At 45.1% G+C, this 15,924-nt stretch overlaps 1 protein-coding gene across 6 annotated transcripts in view; it reads left to right on the plus strand.

Moving 5' to 3' along the window:
- tfec (transcription factor EC) overlaps window positions 1-15,285 on the plus strand; it is a 78,838-nt gene extending 63,553 nt beyond the window's left edge. For all 6 annotated transcript variants that reach the window (XM_061961450.2, XM_061961455.2, XM_061961449.2 and 3 more), the window contains exons 7-8: window positions 1,921-2,068; window positions 14,490-15,285. In XM_061961450.2, the coding sequence (XP_061817434.1) occupies window positions 1,921-2,068; window positions 14,490-14,942 (601 nt within the window). In that variant the 3' untranslated portion in view covers window positions 14,943-15,285. The remainder of the gene's footprint in view (window positions 1-1,920; window positions 2,069-14,489) is intronic.
- Window positions 15,286-15,924: the final 639 nt, after the last annotated feature.

Below are 15,924 nucleotides of genomic sequence, written 5' to 3' on the forward strand. Positions count from 1 at the left end.
TGCCCGAAGCACCTCATCTGGCTCCTCTCCATGTGGAGGAGCAGCGGCTTTACTTTGAGCTCCCCCCGGATGACAGAGCTTCTCACCCTATCACTAAGGGAGAGCCCCGCCACCCGGCGGAGGAAACTCATTTCGGCCGCTTGTACCCGTGATCTTGTCCTTTCGGTCATAACCCAAAGCTCATGACCATAGGTGAGGATGGGAACGTAGATCGACCGGTAAATTGAGAGCTTTGCCTTCCGGCTCAGCTCCTTCTTCACCACAACGGATCGATACAGCGTCCGCATTACTGAAGACGCCGCACCGATCCGCCTGTCGATCTCACGATCCACTCTTCCCTCGCTCGTGAACAAGACTCCGAGGTACTTGAACTCCTCCACTTGGGGCAGGGTCTCCTCCCCAACCCGAAGATGGCATTCCACCCTTTTCCGGGCGAGAACCATGGACTCGGACTTGGAGGTGCTGATTCTCATCCCAGTCGCTTCACACTCGGCTGCGAACCGATCCAGCGAGAGCTGAAGATCCTGGCCAGATGAAGCCATCAGGACCACATCATCTGCAAAAAGCAGAGATCTAATCCTGCAGCCACCAAACCAGATCCCCTCAACGCCTTGACTGCGCCTAGAAATTCTGTCCATAAAAGTTATGAACAGAATGGGTGACAAAGGGCAGCCTTGGCGGAGTCCAACCCTCACTGGAAACGTGTCCGACTTACTGCCGGCAATGCGGACCAAGCTCTGACACTGATCATACAGGGAGCGAACTGCCACAATCAGACAGTCCGATACCCCATACTCTCTGAGCACTCCCCACAGGACTTCCCGAGGGACACGGTCGAATGCCTTCTCCAAGTCCACAAAACACATGTAGACTGGTTGGGCAAACTCCCATGCACCCTCAAGGACCCTGCCGAGAGTATAGAGCTGGTCCACAGTTCCACGACCAGGACGAAAACCACACTGTTCCTCCTGAATCCGAGGTTCGACTATCCGGCGTAGCCTCCTCTCCAGTACACCTGAATAGACCTTACCGGGAAGGCTGAGGAGTGTGATCCCACGATAGTTAGAACACACCCTCCGGTTCCCCTTCTTAAAGAGAGGAACCACCACCCCGGTCTGCCAATCCAGAGGCACCGCCCCCGATGTCCACGCGATGCTGCAGAGTCTTGTCAACCAAGACAGCCCCACAGCATCCAGAGCCTTAAGGAACTCCGGGCGGATCTCATCTACCCCCGGGGCCTTGCCACCGAGGAGCTTTTTAACTACCTCAGCAACCTCAGCCCCAGAAATAGAAGACATTGAGCATTATTCTTTATTTTTTGACACTGGGATCGCATTAGTCACTCAAAGGCCTGCAAGAGCCGGCAGGAAGTGGATTAAATTCAACGCTAAATGAATTTGAATGCACTTGAACTTTTCACATTTGGACAAGAGCGAATCAAAGTTTGAAGAACAACCAGAACTGAATTAAATTCCCGGCGGCCGTCTCTTCCAATTGAACTTTGCCGCACATTTTTAAATGGAAGGTCGGCCTTGTCGCCGCCGTGCCATTAACGCGGGATAAAGGAGATTATTAGCTTTGATTCAGCCGGCACTCCTTGTGGAAAAGGACAATTTCACCACCTTTCCTTTTAAATAATAAAATAAAAACCGGCGGTAATCTCCACCGTAGAATGACTTGCACCTTCGCCAACTTAGCCCATTTTCCTTCACCTATTTGTACTCCAGGATTAATTTTAGACGCCGCGGAAGTACGAGAATGGACTTTTTCCACGTAGCTACTTAATTATTCTATTAAAACCCCCCCTTTCAGAGTCTAAGGATGAATAATTCCCTGTGTAAGTCGTCATTTCTTATTCACTTCGTGAGAAGACGGCGGGAGAAAACTAAAAAGGGGTTATCTTGAACATTTTCTATGCAGCGACATGCGCTGGAACAAAGGCACCATCCTGAAGGCCTCGGTGGAGTACATCAGGTGGCTGCAGAAGGAGCAGCAGCACGCCCGCGACTTGGAGGGGCGGCAGAAGAAGCTGGAGCAGGCCAACAGGAGGCTGATGCTCAGGATTCAGGTACAATATATGCAATGTTATCATTTAAATTTAAAACTGAACAAAGCCGCGGGCCAAGGTGGAACAAAATGAACCTTTTAATAGGGACCCAAACAAGTTTTGCGTTGAATATTGAACAAGAAAGGCTTATATAACTTTATAGTGACATGCAAAATCGAGTTTCAAATAATAATAATAATTAAAGCTGCAAGCAGCGTTGGTCGGGCCCGCGTATTTGGCAGGTGCTAGTCCTAAGTGTCCCAATACTTTTGTCCAGTTTTAGTCCTAAGTGTCCCAATACTTTTGTCAAGTTGTAGTCCTAAGTGTCGCAATACTTTTATCCAGTGTAGGTGTCCCAATACTTTTGTCCAGTGGTATTCCTAAGTGTCCCAATACTTTTGTGCATTGTAAGTGTCCCAATACTTTTGTCCAGTTTTGGTCATAAGTGTCCCAATACTTTTGTCCAGTGGTAGTCATAAGTGTCCCAATACTTTTGTCAAGTTGTAGTCCCAAGTGTCCCAATACTTTTGTCCAGTTTTCGTGCTATGTGTCCCAATACTTTTGTCCAGTGGTAGTCCTAAGTGTCCCAATACTTTTGTCCAGTGGTAGTCATAAGTGTCCCAATACTTTTGTCAAGTTGTAGTCCCAAGTGTCCCAATACTTTTGTCCAGTGGTATTCCTAAGTGTCCCAATACTTTTGTGCATTGTAAGTGTCCCAATACTTTTGTCCAGTTTTGGTCATAAGTGTCCCAATACTTTTGTCCAGTGGTAGTCATAAGTGTCCCAATACTTTTGTCAAGTTGTAGTCCCAAGTGTCCCAATACTTTTGTCCAGTTTTCGTGCTATGTGTCCCAATACTTTTGTCCAGTGGTAGTCCTAAGTGTCCCAATACTTTTGTCCAGTGGTAGTCATAAGTGTCCCAATACTTTTGTCAAGTTGTAGTCCCAAGTGTCCCAATACTTTTGTCCAGTTTTCGTGCTATGTGTCCCAATACTTTTGTCCAGTGGTAGTCCTAAGTGTCCCAATACTTTTGTCCAGTGGTAGTCATAAGTGTCCCAATACTTTTGTCTACTTGTAGTCCGAATTGTCCCAAGACTTTTGTTTAGTGTACCTACCTTGTCTGCATTGTGTGGGCACGCTGGTACTTCCTGCTTTTAAGCAGCCATCTTGAAAAAACAGCAGCATCAGCGCAGAGGTTCTTTGAAGGGTCATAAAATCAAAACCGGAGCAGGCATCAAAACTCTTTCGCCAACTTTTAATCAGAAGGGTTCAATCTCTCTCTTGTGTTAGTTTGAAGCCGAAACGACAAACACGCTCAGAGGAGATAATGTTTGAAGAAAGGTGACCGGTTTTTACAAACATTTTGTTTTGAAGGGGGAATAGCAAACTTCCTGTTGATTTTTGCTGGGGGTTGTCAATTTATGAACTGTAGGTCTAAGTTAGACCTACATAGAGGTTTTTGTTTCATGTCTCTCCGACCTTCCCAGTGGGAGTTACAGGCAGTTTTGTCATTTTTTTCTTCCGAGGAGCAGTTTTTTCTGCGTTTTATTCAAAATTGCGCTAGAGCGCAATTTTGAGATTTGGGGTTAGATTTTTTTATAAAATCGCAATTTTTGCCAGTCCTGATGTGTGCGTTCAGTTTGGTGAGTTTTGAAGCATGTTAAGTGGGTCAAATTACAGCTCAAAGAGGCAAAAGTGACTGTTTTTAGTACTTTTTTGTCTTGAAGGGGGAATTGCCAACTTCCTGTTGATTTTAGCCCGACAATGTACTATTATGAAATGTAGGTCTAAGTCAGACCTACATAGAGGTTTTTGTTTCATGTCTCTCCGACCTTCCTAGTGGGAGTTACAGGCAGTCTAGTTTTTTTTCCCCTAGGGGGCGCTAGAGCGCAATTTTGAGTTTTGTGGTTCGTTTTTTTTTTAAAAAGGCAATTTTTGCAGGTCCTGGTGTGTGGGTCAAATATGGTGAGTTTTGAAGCATGTTAAATTGGGTCAAATGACAGTTTAATGTGGCGGCGGAAGAATAAAGAATAAAGAATAAAGAATAAAACCTTACAAATTCAATAGGTCCTTATGTCCCATTGCATAAGGACTCCCAAAGGGAGTCCTTATGCAATGGGCCATGCGGGCCCTAATTAAAGCTGCAAGCAGCGTTGGTCGGGCCCGCGTATTTGGCAGGTGCTAGTCCTAAGTGTCCCAATACTTTTGTCTACTTTTAGGCTGAAGTGTCCCAAGACTTTTGTCTAGTGTACCTACCTTGTCTGCATTGTGTGGGCACGCTGGTGCTTCCTGCTTTTAAGCAGCCATCTTAAAAAAACAGCAGCGCAGCAGCATCAGCGCAGCGGGTCTTTGAAGGGTCATAAAATCAAAACCGGAGCAGGTATTAAAAAGCTGTTCTGTTATTTTATACGAGTGTCCAAGACGAGACTTAAAACCAGGGGAGACAGGGCCTTCTCTGTGGTCGGCCCTAAGCTCTGGAACACTCTGCCCCTCCATATTCGAACTGTTCCCACAGTGGAGTGTTTTAAGTCTCGTCTTAAGACCCACTTTTATTCTCTGGCTTTTAACACTACGTGAGTTGTGTGGTCCTTTGTTGTCCTCTGTGTTTTTGAAATGTTGCTTTCAATTTACTGTTTTAATTGGTTTTACCCTTTGAAATTGTTTTTAATCATGTTTATTTTTTATTGTTTTTAATTGTGTTTAATATGGTTGTGCAGCACTTTGGAAACATTTTGTTGTTTAAATGTGCTATATAAATAAAGTGGATTGGATTGGATTATACACAAGGGTTACCCACATATGCGGTCCTCTCCAAGGTTTCTCATAGTCATTCACATCGACGTCCCACTGGGGTGAGTTTTTCCTTGCCCGTATGTGGGCTTTGTACCGAGGATGTCGTTGTGGCTTGTGCAGCCCTTTGAGACACTTGTGATTTAGGGCTATATAAATAAAGATTGATTGATTGAGATTGAATCTCTCTCCTGTGTTAGTTTGAAGCCGAAACGACAAACGCGCTCAGAGGAGATAGTTTTTGAAGGAAGGTGACCGGTTTTTACAAAAAATTTGTTTTGAAAGGGGAATAGCAAACTTCCTGTTGATTTTTGCTGGGGGTTGTCAATTTATGAAATGTAGGTCTAAGTGAGACTTACATAGAGGTTTTTGTTTCATGTCTCTCCGACCTTCCCAGTGGGAGTTACAGGCAGTGTTGTCATTTTTTTCTTCCGAGGAGCAGTTTTTTCTCCGTTTTATTCAAAAATTGCTCTAGAGCGCAATTTTGAGATTTTGGGTTAGTTTTTTTTATTAGATCGCAATTTTTGCCAGTCCTGATGTGTGCGTTCAGTTTGGTGAGTTTTGAAGCGTGTTAAGGGGGTCAAATTACAGCTCAAAGAGGCAAAAGTTACTGTTTTTAGTACTTTTTTGTCTTGAAGGGGGAATTGCCAACTTCCTGTTGATTTTAGCCCGACAATGTACTATTATGAAATGTAGGTCTAAGTCAGACCTACATAGAGGTTTTTGTTTCATGTCTCTCCGACCTTCCTAGTGGGAGTTACAGGCAGTCTAGTTTTTTTTTTCCTAGGGGGCGCTAGAGCGCAATTTTGAGTTTTGTGGTTCGTTTTTTTTTTTAAAAAGGCAATTTTTGCAGGTCCTGGTGTGTGGTTCAAATATGATGAGTTTTGAAGCATGTTAAATTGGGTCAAATGACAGTTTAATGTGGCGGCGGAAGAATAAAGAATAAAGAATAAAGAATAAAACCTTACAAATTCAATAGGTCCTTATGTCCCTTTGGGAGTCCTTATGCAATGGGCCATGCGGGCCCTAATTAAAGCTGCAAGCAGCGTTGGTCGGGCCCGCGTATTTGGCAGGTGCTAGTCCTAAGTGTCCCAATACTTTTGTCTACTTTTAGTCTGAAGTGTCCCAAGACTTTTGTCTAGTGTACCTACCTTGTCTGCATTGTGTGGGCACGTTGGTGCTTCCTGCTTTTAAGCAGCCTTCTTGAAAAAACAGCAGCATCAGCGCAGCGGGTCTTTGAAGGGTCATAAAATCAAAACCGGAGCAGGTATTAAAAAAAGCTGTTCTGTTATTTTATACGAGTGTCCAAGACGAGACTTAAAACCAGGGGAGACAGGGCCTTCTCTGTGGTCGGCCCTAAGCTCTGGAACACTCTGCCCCTCCATATTCGAACTGTTCCCACAGTGGAGTGTTTTAAGTCTCGTCTTAAGACCCACTTTTATTCTCTGGCTTTTAAAACTACGTGAGTTGTGTGGTCCTTTGTTGTCCTCTGTGTTTTTGAAATGTTGCTTTCAATTTACTGTTTTAATTGGTTTTACCCTTTGAAATTGTTTTTAATTGTGTTTAATATGGTTGTGCAGCACTTTGGAAACATTTTGTTGTTTAAATGTGCTATATAAATAAAGTGGATTGGATTGGATTGGATTGGATTATACACAAGGGTTTAATCTCTCTCCTGTGTTAGTTTGAAGCCGAAACGACAAACGCGCTCAGAGGAGATAGTTTTTGAAGGAAGGTGACCGGTTTTTACAAAAAAATTGTTTTGAAGGGGGAATAGCAAACTTCCTGTTGATTTTTGCTGGGGGTTGTCAATTTATGAAATGTAGGTCTAAGACCTACATAGAGGTTTTTGTTTCATGTCTCTCCGACCTTCCCAGTGGGAGTTACAGGCAGTTTTGTCATTTTTTTTCTTCCGAGGAGCAGTTTTTTCTCCGTTTTATTCAAAAATTGCTCTAGAGCGCAATTTTGAGATTTTGGGTTAGTTTTTTTTTTATTAGATCGCAATTTTTGCCAGTCCTGATGTGTGCGTTCAGTTTGGTGAGTTTTGAAGCGTGTTAAGGGGTCAAATTACAGCTCAAAAAGGCAAAAGTAACTGTTTTTAGTACTTTTTTGTCTTGAAGGGGGAATTTCCAACTTCCTGTTGATTTCTGCCCGATGATATACAATTATGAAAACTAGGTCTAAGTGAGACCTACATAGTGGTTTTTGTTTCATGTCTCTCCGACCTTCCCAGTGGGAGTTACAGGCAGTTTTGTCATTTTTTTCTTCCAAGGAGCAGTTTTTTCTCCGTTTTATTCAAAAATTGCTCTAGAGCGCAATTGTGAGATTTTGGGTTAGTTTTGTTTTTTTATTAGATCGCAATTTTTGCCATTCCTGATGTGTGCATTCAGTTTGGTGAGTTTTGAAGCGTGTTAAGGGGGTCAAATTACAGCTCAAAGAGGCAAAAGTAACTGTTTTTAGTACTTTTTTGTCTTGAAGGGGGAATTGCCAACTTCCTGTTGATTTCTGCCCGATGATATACAATTATGAAAACTAGGTCTAAGTGAGACCTACATAGTGGTTTTTGTTTCATGTCTCTCCGACCTTCCCAGTGGGAGTTACAGGCAGTGTTGTCATTTTTTTCTTCCGAGGAGCAGTTTTTTCTGCGTTTTATTCAAAAATTGCGCTAGAGCACAATTTTGAGATTTGGGGTTAGGTTTTTTTATTAGATCACACTTTTTGCCAGTCCTGATGTGTGCGTTCAGTTCGGTGAGTTTTGAAGCATGTTAAGGGGGTCAAATTACAGCTCAAAGAGGCAAAAGTGACTGTTTTTAGTACTTTTTTGTCTTGAAGGGGGAATTGCCAACTTCCTGTTGATTTTAGCCCGAAAATGTGCTATTATGAAATGTAGGTCTAAGTCAGACCTACATAGAGGTTTTTGTTTCATGTCTCTCCGACCTTCCTAGTGGGAGTTACAGGCAGTCTAGTTTTTTTTTTCCTAGGGGGCGCTAGAGCGCAATTTTGAGTTTTGTGGTTCGTTTTTTTTTTAAAAAGGCAATTTTTGCAGGTCCTGGTGTGTGGGTCAAATATGGTGAGTTTTGAAGCATGTTAAATTGGGTCAGATGACAGTTTAATGTGGCGGCGGAAGAATAAAGAATAAAGAATAAAGAATAAAACCGTACAAATTCAATAGGTCCTTATGTCCCATTGCATAAGGACTCCCAAAGGGAGTCCTTATGCAATGGGCCATGCGGGCCCTAATTAAAGCTGCAAGCAGCGTTGGTCGGGCCCGCGTATTTGGCAGGTGCTAGTCCTAAGTGTCCCAATACTTTTGTCTACTTTTAGTCTGAAGTGTCCCAATACTTTTGTCTAGTGTACCTACCTTGTCTGCATTGTGTGGGCACGTTGGTGCTTCCTGCTTTTGAGCAGCCATCTTAAAAAAACAGCACCGCAGGAGCATCAGTGCAGCGGGTCTTTGAAGGGTCATAAAATGAAAACCAGAGCAGGTATCACAACTCTTTCACCAACTTTTAATCAGAAGGGTTCAATCTCTCTCCTGTGTTAGTTTGAAGCCGAAACAAGAAACGCGCTCAGAGGAGATAATGTTTGAAGAAAGGTGACCGGTTTTTACAAAAATGTTGTGTTGAAGGGGGAATAGCAAACTTCCTGTATATTTTTGCTGGGGGTTGTCAATTTATGAAATGTAGGTCTAAGTGAGACATACGGAGAGGTTTTCGTTTCATCTCTCTCCGACCTTCCCAGTGGGAGTTACAGGCAGTTTTGTCATTTTTTTCTTCCGAGGAGCAGTTTTTTCTGCGTTTTATTCAAAATTGCGCTAGAGCGCAATTTTGAGATTTGGGGTTAGGTTTTTTTATTAGATCGCACTTTTTGCCAGTCCGGATGTGTGCGTTCAGTTTGGTGAGTTTTGAAGCATGTTAAGGGGGTCAAATTACAGCTCAAAGAAGCAAAAGTGACTGTTTTTAGTACTTTTTTGTCTTGAAGGGGGAATTGCCAACTTCCTGTTGTTTTTAGCCCGAGAATGTACCATTATGAAAGTTAGGTCTGAGTCAGACCTACATAGAGGATTTTGTTTCATGTCTTTCCGACCTTCCTAGTGGGAGTTACAGGCAGTCTAGTTTTTTTTTTCCTAGGGGGCGCTAGAGCGCAATTTTGAGAATTGTGGTTCGTTTTTTTTTAAAAGGCCATTTTCGCAGGTCCTGATGTGTGGGTCAAATATGGTGAGTTTTGAAGCATGTTAAGTGGGTCAAATTACAGTTTAATGTGGCGGCGGAAAAATAAAGAATAATAAAACCTTACAAATTCAATAGGTCCTTATGTCCCATTGCATAAGGACTCCCAAGGGAGTCCTTATGCAATGGGCCATGCGGGCCCTAATAATTAAAAAATATCAATGGCATATCAAATACAATTTAAATAAAAATTCAATCAATCAATCAATCAATGTTTATTTATATAGCCCTAAATCACAAGTGTCTCAAAGGGCTGCACAAGTCACAACGACATCCTTGCTCTAGTGTAGTTAGTCAAATGTGACTTAAACAGTAGTCTATGTTTTTAGGCAGGATCAAGGCGCCTTCCTGGTTAGGGTGAAGGCCGTCTCTCATTAGCAAGCCCGGTTTGCCCCAGAAAGAGGGCCAATTATCAATAAACGTTAGTCCCTGTTGTCTACAGAAGCTAGCCAGCCGCTTGTTAAGCGAGACTAATCTGCTATATCTCTCATCATTGCCTCTCGCAGGCAGGGGGCCAGAGACAATTACTCGATGCCTGGACATCTTTCTAGCGAGATCACAAGTCCTGGCTATGTTTCTCTTTGTAATCTCTGACTGTCTCATTCTAGTGTCATTGGAGCCAACGTGTACAACTATGTTCGCATAACTAGTGGTTAATGATTTAATGATTCTTTTCTATTTGCAGCCTTCTGAGGTAACTATCAACATTAACTTTTTCCACAGACTAATACATTAGAGCATAAACCAACCATCCATTCCAACTACGTGCCAGCCCGATCACAAAATATGTGCGACTTCAGCACGCACACACGCGTAAATGCAACGCATACTTGGCCAACAGAAATACAGGTTACACTGACGGTGCCCGTATAAATAACTTTAACACTGTTAGTAATATGCGCCACATTGTGAATCCACAACAAACAAGAATGACAAACACATTTCGGGAGAAAATCCGCACAGTAACACAACATAAACACAACAAAACAAATACCCAGAATCCCATGCAGCCCTAAATTTTCCGGGCTGCAATATACACCCCCGCTATCACCAAACCCCCCTCCCCCCATGCGTCGGTTGAGGTGGGCGGGGTTTGGTGGTAGCAGGGGTGTATATTGCAGCCCGGAAGAGTTAGTGCTGCAAGGGATTCTGGGTATTTTTTCTGTTGTGTTTATGTTGTGTTACGGTGCGGATGTTCTCCCGAAATGTGTTTGGTGTGGATTCATAGTGTGGCGCATATTTGTAACAGTGTTAAAGTTGTTTATACGGCCACCCTCAGTGTGACCTGTATGGCTGTGGATCAAGCGGTGAATTATCTTGGTGGGCGGGGGCGGGGTTTGGTGGTAGCGGGGGGTGTATATTGTAGCATCCCGGAAGAGTTAGTGCTGCAAGGGGTTCTGGGTCTTTGTTCTGTTGTGTTTATGTTGTGTTACGGTGCGGATGTTCTCCCGAAATGTGTTTTTTCATTCTTGTTTTGGTGTGGGTTCACAGTGTGGCGCATATTTGTAACAGTGTTAAAGTTGTTTATACGGCCACCCTCAGTGTGACCTGTATGGTCAAGCGGTGAATTATCTTGGTGGGCGGGGGCGGGGTTTGATGGTAGCGGGGGGGGTGTATATTGTAGCGTCCCGGAAGAGTTAGTGCTGCAAAGGGTTCTGGGTATTTGTTCTGTTGTGTATATGTTGTGTTACGGTGCAAATGTTCTCCCGAAATGTGTTTTGTCATTCTTGTTTGGTGTGGGTTCACAGTGTGGCGCATATTTGTAACAGTGTTAAAGTTGTTTATACGGCCACCCTCAGTGTGACCTGTATGGCTATGGATCAAGCGGTGAATTTTCTTCGGGGGCGGGGTTTGGTGGTAGCGGGGGGTGTATATTGCAGCGTCCCGGAAGAGTTAGTGCTGCAAGGGGTTCTGGGTATTTGTTCCGTTGTGTTTATGTTGTGTTACGGTGCGGATGTTCTCCCGCAATGTGTTTTGTCATTCTTGTTTGGTGTGAGTTCACAGTGTGGCGCATATTTGTAACAGTGTTAAAGTTGTTTATACGGCCACCCTCAGTGTGACCTGTATGGTCAAGCGGTGAATTATCTTGGTGGGCGGGGGCGGGGTTTGATGGTAGCGGGGGGGGTGTATATTGTAGCGTCCCGGAAGAGTTAGTGCTGCAAAGGGTTCTGGGTATTTGTTCTGTTGTGTATATGTTGTGTTACGGTGCAAATGTTCTCCCGAAATGTGTTTTGTCATTCTTGTTTGGTGTGGGTTCACAGTGTGGCGCATATTTGTAACAGTGTTAAAGTTGTTTATACGGCCACCCTCAGTGTGACCTGTATGGCTATGGATCAAGCGGTGAATTTTCTTCGGGGGCGGGGTTTGGTGGTAGCGGGGGGTGTATATTGCAGCGTCCCGGAAGAGTTAGTGCTGCAAGGGGTTCTGGGTATTTGTTCTGTTGTGTTTATGTTGTGTTACGGTGCGGATGTTCTCCCGCAATGTGTTTTGTCATTCTTGTTTGGTGTGGGTTCACAGTGTGGCGCATATTTGTAACAGTGTTAAAGTTGTTTATACGGCCACCCTCAGTGTGACCTGTATGGCTGTGGATCAAGCGGTGAATTATCTTGGTGGGCGGGGGCGGGGTTTGATGGTAGCGGGGGTGTGTATATTGTAGCGTCCCGGAAGAGTTTGTGCTGCAAGGGATTCTGGGTATTTGTTCTGTTGTGTTTATGTTGTGTTACGGTGCAAATGTTCTCCCGAAATGTGTTTTGTCATTGTTTGGTGTGGGTTCACAGTGTGGCGCATATTTGTAACAGTGTTAACGTTGTTTATACGGCCACCCTCAGTGTGACCTGTATGGCTGTGGATCAAGCGGTGAATTATCTTCGGGGGCGGGGTTTGGTGGTAGCGGGGGGTGTATATTGTAGCGTCCCGGAAGAGTTTGTGCTGCAAGGGATTCTGGGTATTTGTTCTGATGTGTTTATGTTGTGTTACGGTGCGGATGTTCTCCCGAAATGTGTTTTGTCATTCTTGTTTGGTGTGGGTTCACAGTGTGGCGCATATTTGTAACAGTGTTAAAGTTGTTTATACGGCCACCCTCAGTGTGACCTGTATGGCTATGGATCAAGCGGTGAATTATCTTCAGGGGCGGGGTTTGGTGGTAGCGGGGGCTGTATATTGTAGCGTCCCGGAAGAGTTTGTGCTGCAAGGGATTCTGGGTCTTTGTTCTGTTGTGTTTATGTTGTGTTACGGTGCAAATGTTCTCCCGAAATGTGTTTTTTCATTCTTGTTTTGGTGTGGGTTCACAGTGTGGCGCATATTTGTAACAGTGTTAAAGTTGTTTATACGGCCACCCTCAGTGTGACCTGTATGGCTGTGGATCAAGCGGTGAGTTATCTTCGGGGGCGGGGTTTGGTGGTAGCGGGGGCTGTATATTGTAGCGTCCCGGAAGAGTTTGTGCTGCAAGGGATTCTGGGTATTTGTTCTGTTGTGTTTATGTTGTGTTACGGTGCGGATGTTCTCCCGAAATGTGTTTTGTCATTCTTGCTTGGTGTGGGTTCACAGTGTGGCGCATATTTGTAACAGTGTTATAGTTGTTTATATGGCCACCTTCAGTGTGACCTGTATGGCTATGGATCAAGCGGTGAATAATCTTCGAGGGCGGGGTTCGGTGGTAGCGGGGGCTGTATATTGTTGCGTCTTGGAAGAGTTTGTGCTGCAAGGGATTCTGGGTATTTGTTCTGTTGTGTTTATGTTGTGTTACGGTGCGGATGTTCTCCCGAAATGTGTTTTGTCATTCTTGTTTTGGTGTGGGTTCACAGTGTGGCGCATATTTGTAACAGTGTTATAGTTGGTTATACGGCCACCCTCAGTGTAACCTGTATGGCTGTGGATCAAGCGGTGAATTATCTTCGGGGGCGGGGTTTGGTGGTAGCGGGGGGGTGTATATTGTAGCGTCCCGGAAGAGTTTGTGCTGCAAGGGATTCTGGGTATTTGTTCTGTTGTGTTTATGTTGTGTTACGGTGTGGATGTTCTCCCGAAATGTGTTTTTGTCATTCTTGTTTGGTGTGGGTTCACAGTGTGGCGCATATTCGTAACAGTGTTAAAGTTGTTTATACGGCCACCCTCAGTGTGACCTGTATGGTCAAGCGGGGAATTATCTTGGTGGGCGGGGTTTGATGGTAGCGGGGGGGGGTGTATATTGTAGCGTCCCAGAAGAGTTTGTGCTGCAAGGGATTCTGGGTATTTGTTCTGTTGTGTTTATGTTGTGTTACGGTGCAAATGTTCTCCCGAAATGTGTTTTGTCATTCTTGTTTGGTGTGGGTTCACAGTGTGGCGCATATTTGTAACAGTGTTAAAGTTGTTTATACGGCCACCCTCAGTGTGACCTGTATGGCTATGGATCAAGCGGTGAATTATCTTCGGGTGCGGGGTTTGGTGGTAGCGGGGGGGTGTATATTGTAGCGTCCCGGAAGAGTTTGTGCTGCAAGGGATTCTGGGTCTTTGTTCTGTTGTGTTTATGTTGTGTTACGGTGCGGATGTTCTCCCGAAATGTGTTTTGTCATTCTTGTTTTGGTGTGGGTTCACAGTGTGGCGCATATTTGTAACAGTGTTATAGTTGTTTATACGGCCACCCTCAGTGTGACCTGTATGGCTATGGATCAAGCGGTGAATTATCTTCGGGGGCGGGGTTTGGTGGTAGCGGGGGGGTGTATATTGTAGCGTCCCGGAAGAGTTTGTGCTGCAAGGGATTCTGGGTATTTGTTCTGTTGTGTTTATGTTGTGTTACGGTGCGGATGTTCTCCCGAAATGTGTTTTGTCATTCTTGTTTGGTGTGGGTTCACAGTGTGGCGCATATTTGTAACAGTGTTAAAGTTGTTTATACGGCCACCCTCAGTGTGACCTGTATGGCTGTGGATCAAGCGGTGAATTATCTTGGTGGGCGGGGGCGGGGTTTGATGGTAGCGGGGGGGTGTATATTGTAGCATCCCGGAAGAGTTAATGCTGCAAGGGGTTCTGGGTATTTGTTCTGTTGTGTTTATGTTGTGTTACGGTGCAAATGTTCTCCCGAAATGTGTTTTTGTCATTCTTGTTTGGTGTGGGTTCACAGTGTGGCGCATATTTGTAACAGTGTTAAAGTTGTTTATACGGCCACCCTCAGTGTGACCTGTATGGTCAAACGGTGAATTATCTTGGTGGGCGGGGGCGGGGTTTGATGGTAGCGGAGGGGTGTATATTGTAGCGTCCCGGAAGAGTTTGTGCTGCAAGGGATTCTGGGTATTTGTCCTGTTGTGTTTATGTTGTGTTACGGTGCAAATGTTCTCCCGAAATGTTAATGTTAATTTGATATTGCCTCAAGGGCCAAATTTGGCCCGCGGGCCAGAGTTTGACACCCATGAATTAAGAAAATGCTGATAATTTTTTTTTTTCTTTCCGAACAGGAACTTGAGATGCAGGCTCGAGCGCACGGCCTCCCGAACATGGCCACCTCTTTGGGGACGACAGAGCTGTCCTCGCATCTCCTCAAGCAGCAGCAGTCGTCCCCGCGGTCCCAGCAGCCCCCTCTCTACCAGGAAGACCCAAACAATGATTACCTCCAAAGGTTAGCCGCGGTCGCCGGCGTCCCGTCCCTCCAGGGCGGCTCCGCCTCCGGGCCTCAGGACCACATAGCGGGCGTCGACGGCTGCACCACCTTCTCCGACCCGCTGTCCCACTTCACGGAAATCTTCAGCGCCACCCTCAAGGGCGAGCACCGGCTGGACGAGCTACTCATGGACGACCCGCTGTCGCCGTTCGGCGGCGACCCGCTGCTGTCGTCCGGGTCGCCCGGGGCGGCGTCCAAGGACAGCAGCCGGCGGAGCAGCTTCAGCTCGAGGGAGGGCGACGATCTATAATGAAGGCAGGGGGTCAAAGGTTAAACTGGGCATCAGACTGACTGAGCTCGCCTTGTATATACTGTACAGTTCTTACTGATCCAGAATCAGCTCATGGACCTCCCATAAAGAGACTGACTTCAAAAAGGGAGACATTTACTGGCCTTTGGATAAATAACACTGTAGTCGCTGTACACTGAAAACTACTTTTTATTTTTGCATCGTTCCTTCTGCCTTATTCTTCCACCGCAGTGCCTAACATGCTGTGTTTTTATATTTATACGTCCTTGTAATCAGATAAATATATATATTATTATCCAACATGTTACTTTTGTATGTCTACTAGGGGTGGGGAACACTATAATAAACCCCTTTTTCATATGATTGCCCTCTTCTTGCCGTGCAGAATCATTGACATGTCATCACACTTGACAACCTTGAGACCTCCGATTTCGGGAGGTGGGGGGTGGGGGGTGGGGAGGCGTGGTTGGGGCGGGGGCGTGTTTAAGAGGGGAGGAGTATATCTACAGCTAGAATTCACCAAGTCAAGTATTTCCTATATATATATATATATATATATATATATATATATATATATATATATATATATATATATATATATATATATATATATATATATATTATTATATATATGTTGTTACGGCTCAGGCTCCTGCCAACGCCGCTCATCCGTCTGTGCGCACCTCGGGACACGGCCACGGGTGCGCGCACATCCAGGGACGCGCCGCGCACGTCCCCGTCCTGCAGCAGCCACCAGCTGCAATCAATCACCGGCAATCATCACACCTGAAACTGATGAGGGCGAGCTGGCTAAAAGACCAGTGGACCCTAGGATCGGCGTGGGAACTTAGTTTTCTCATGGTGTACCTGCCTTCCCGAGTCTTCCCTCCTCGAGATCTCCCGTTGTTTCCCTGGTGTTTTTGGACTGCCTTCTTCGTTTCCCGACTCCTCACTCGCCCCTGGACTCTGACGTCTCTCTCTG

The sequence above is a fragment of the Nerophis lumbriciformis genome, linkage group LG05 (genome assembly GCF_033978685.3).
Source record: "Nerophis lumbriciformis linkage group LG05, RoL_Nlum_v2.1, whole genome shotgun sequence".
NCBI lineage: Eukaryota > Metazoa > Chordata > Actinopteri > Syngnathiformes > Syngnathidae > Nerophis > Nerophis lumbriciformis.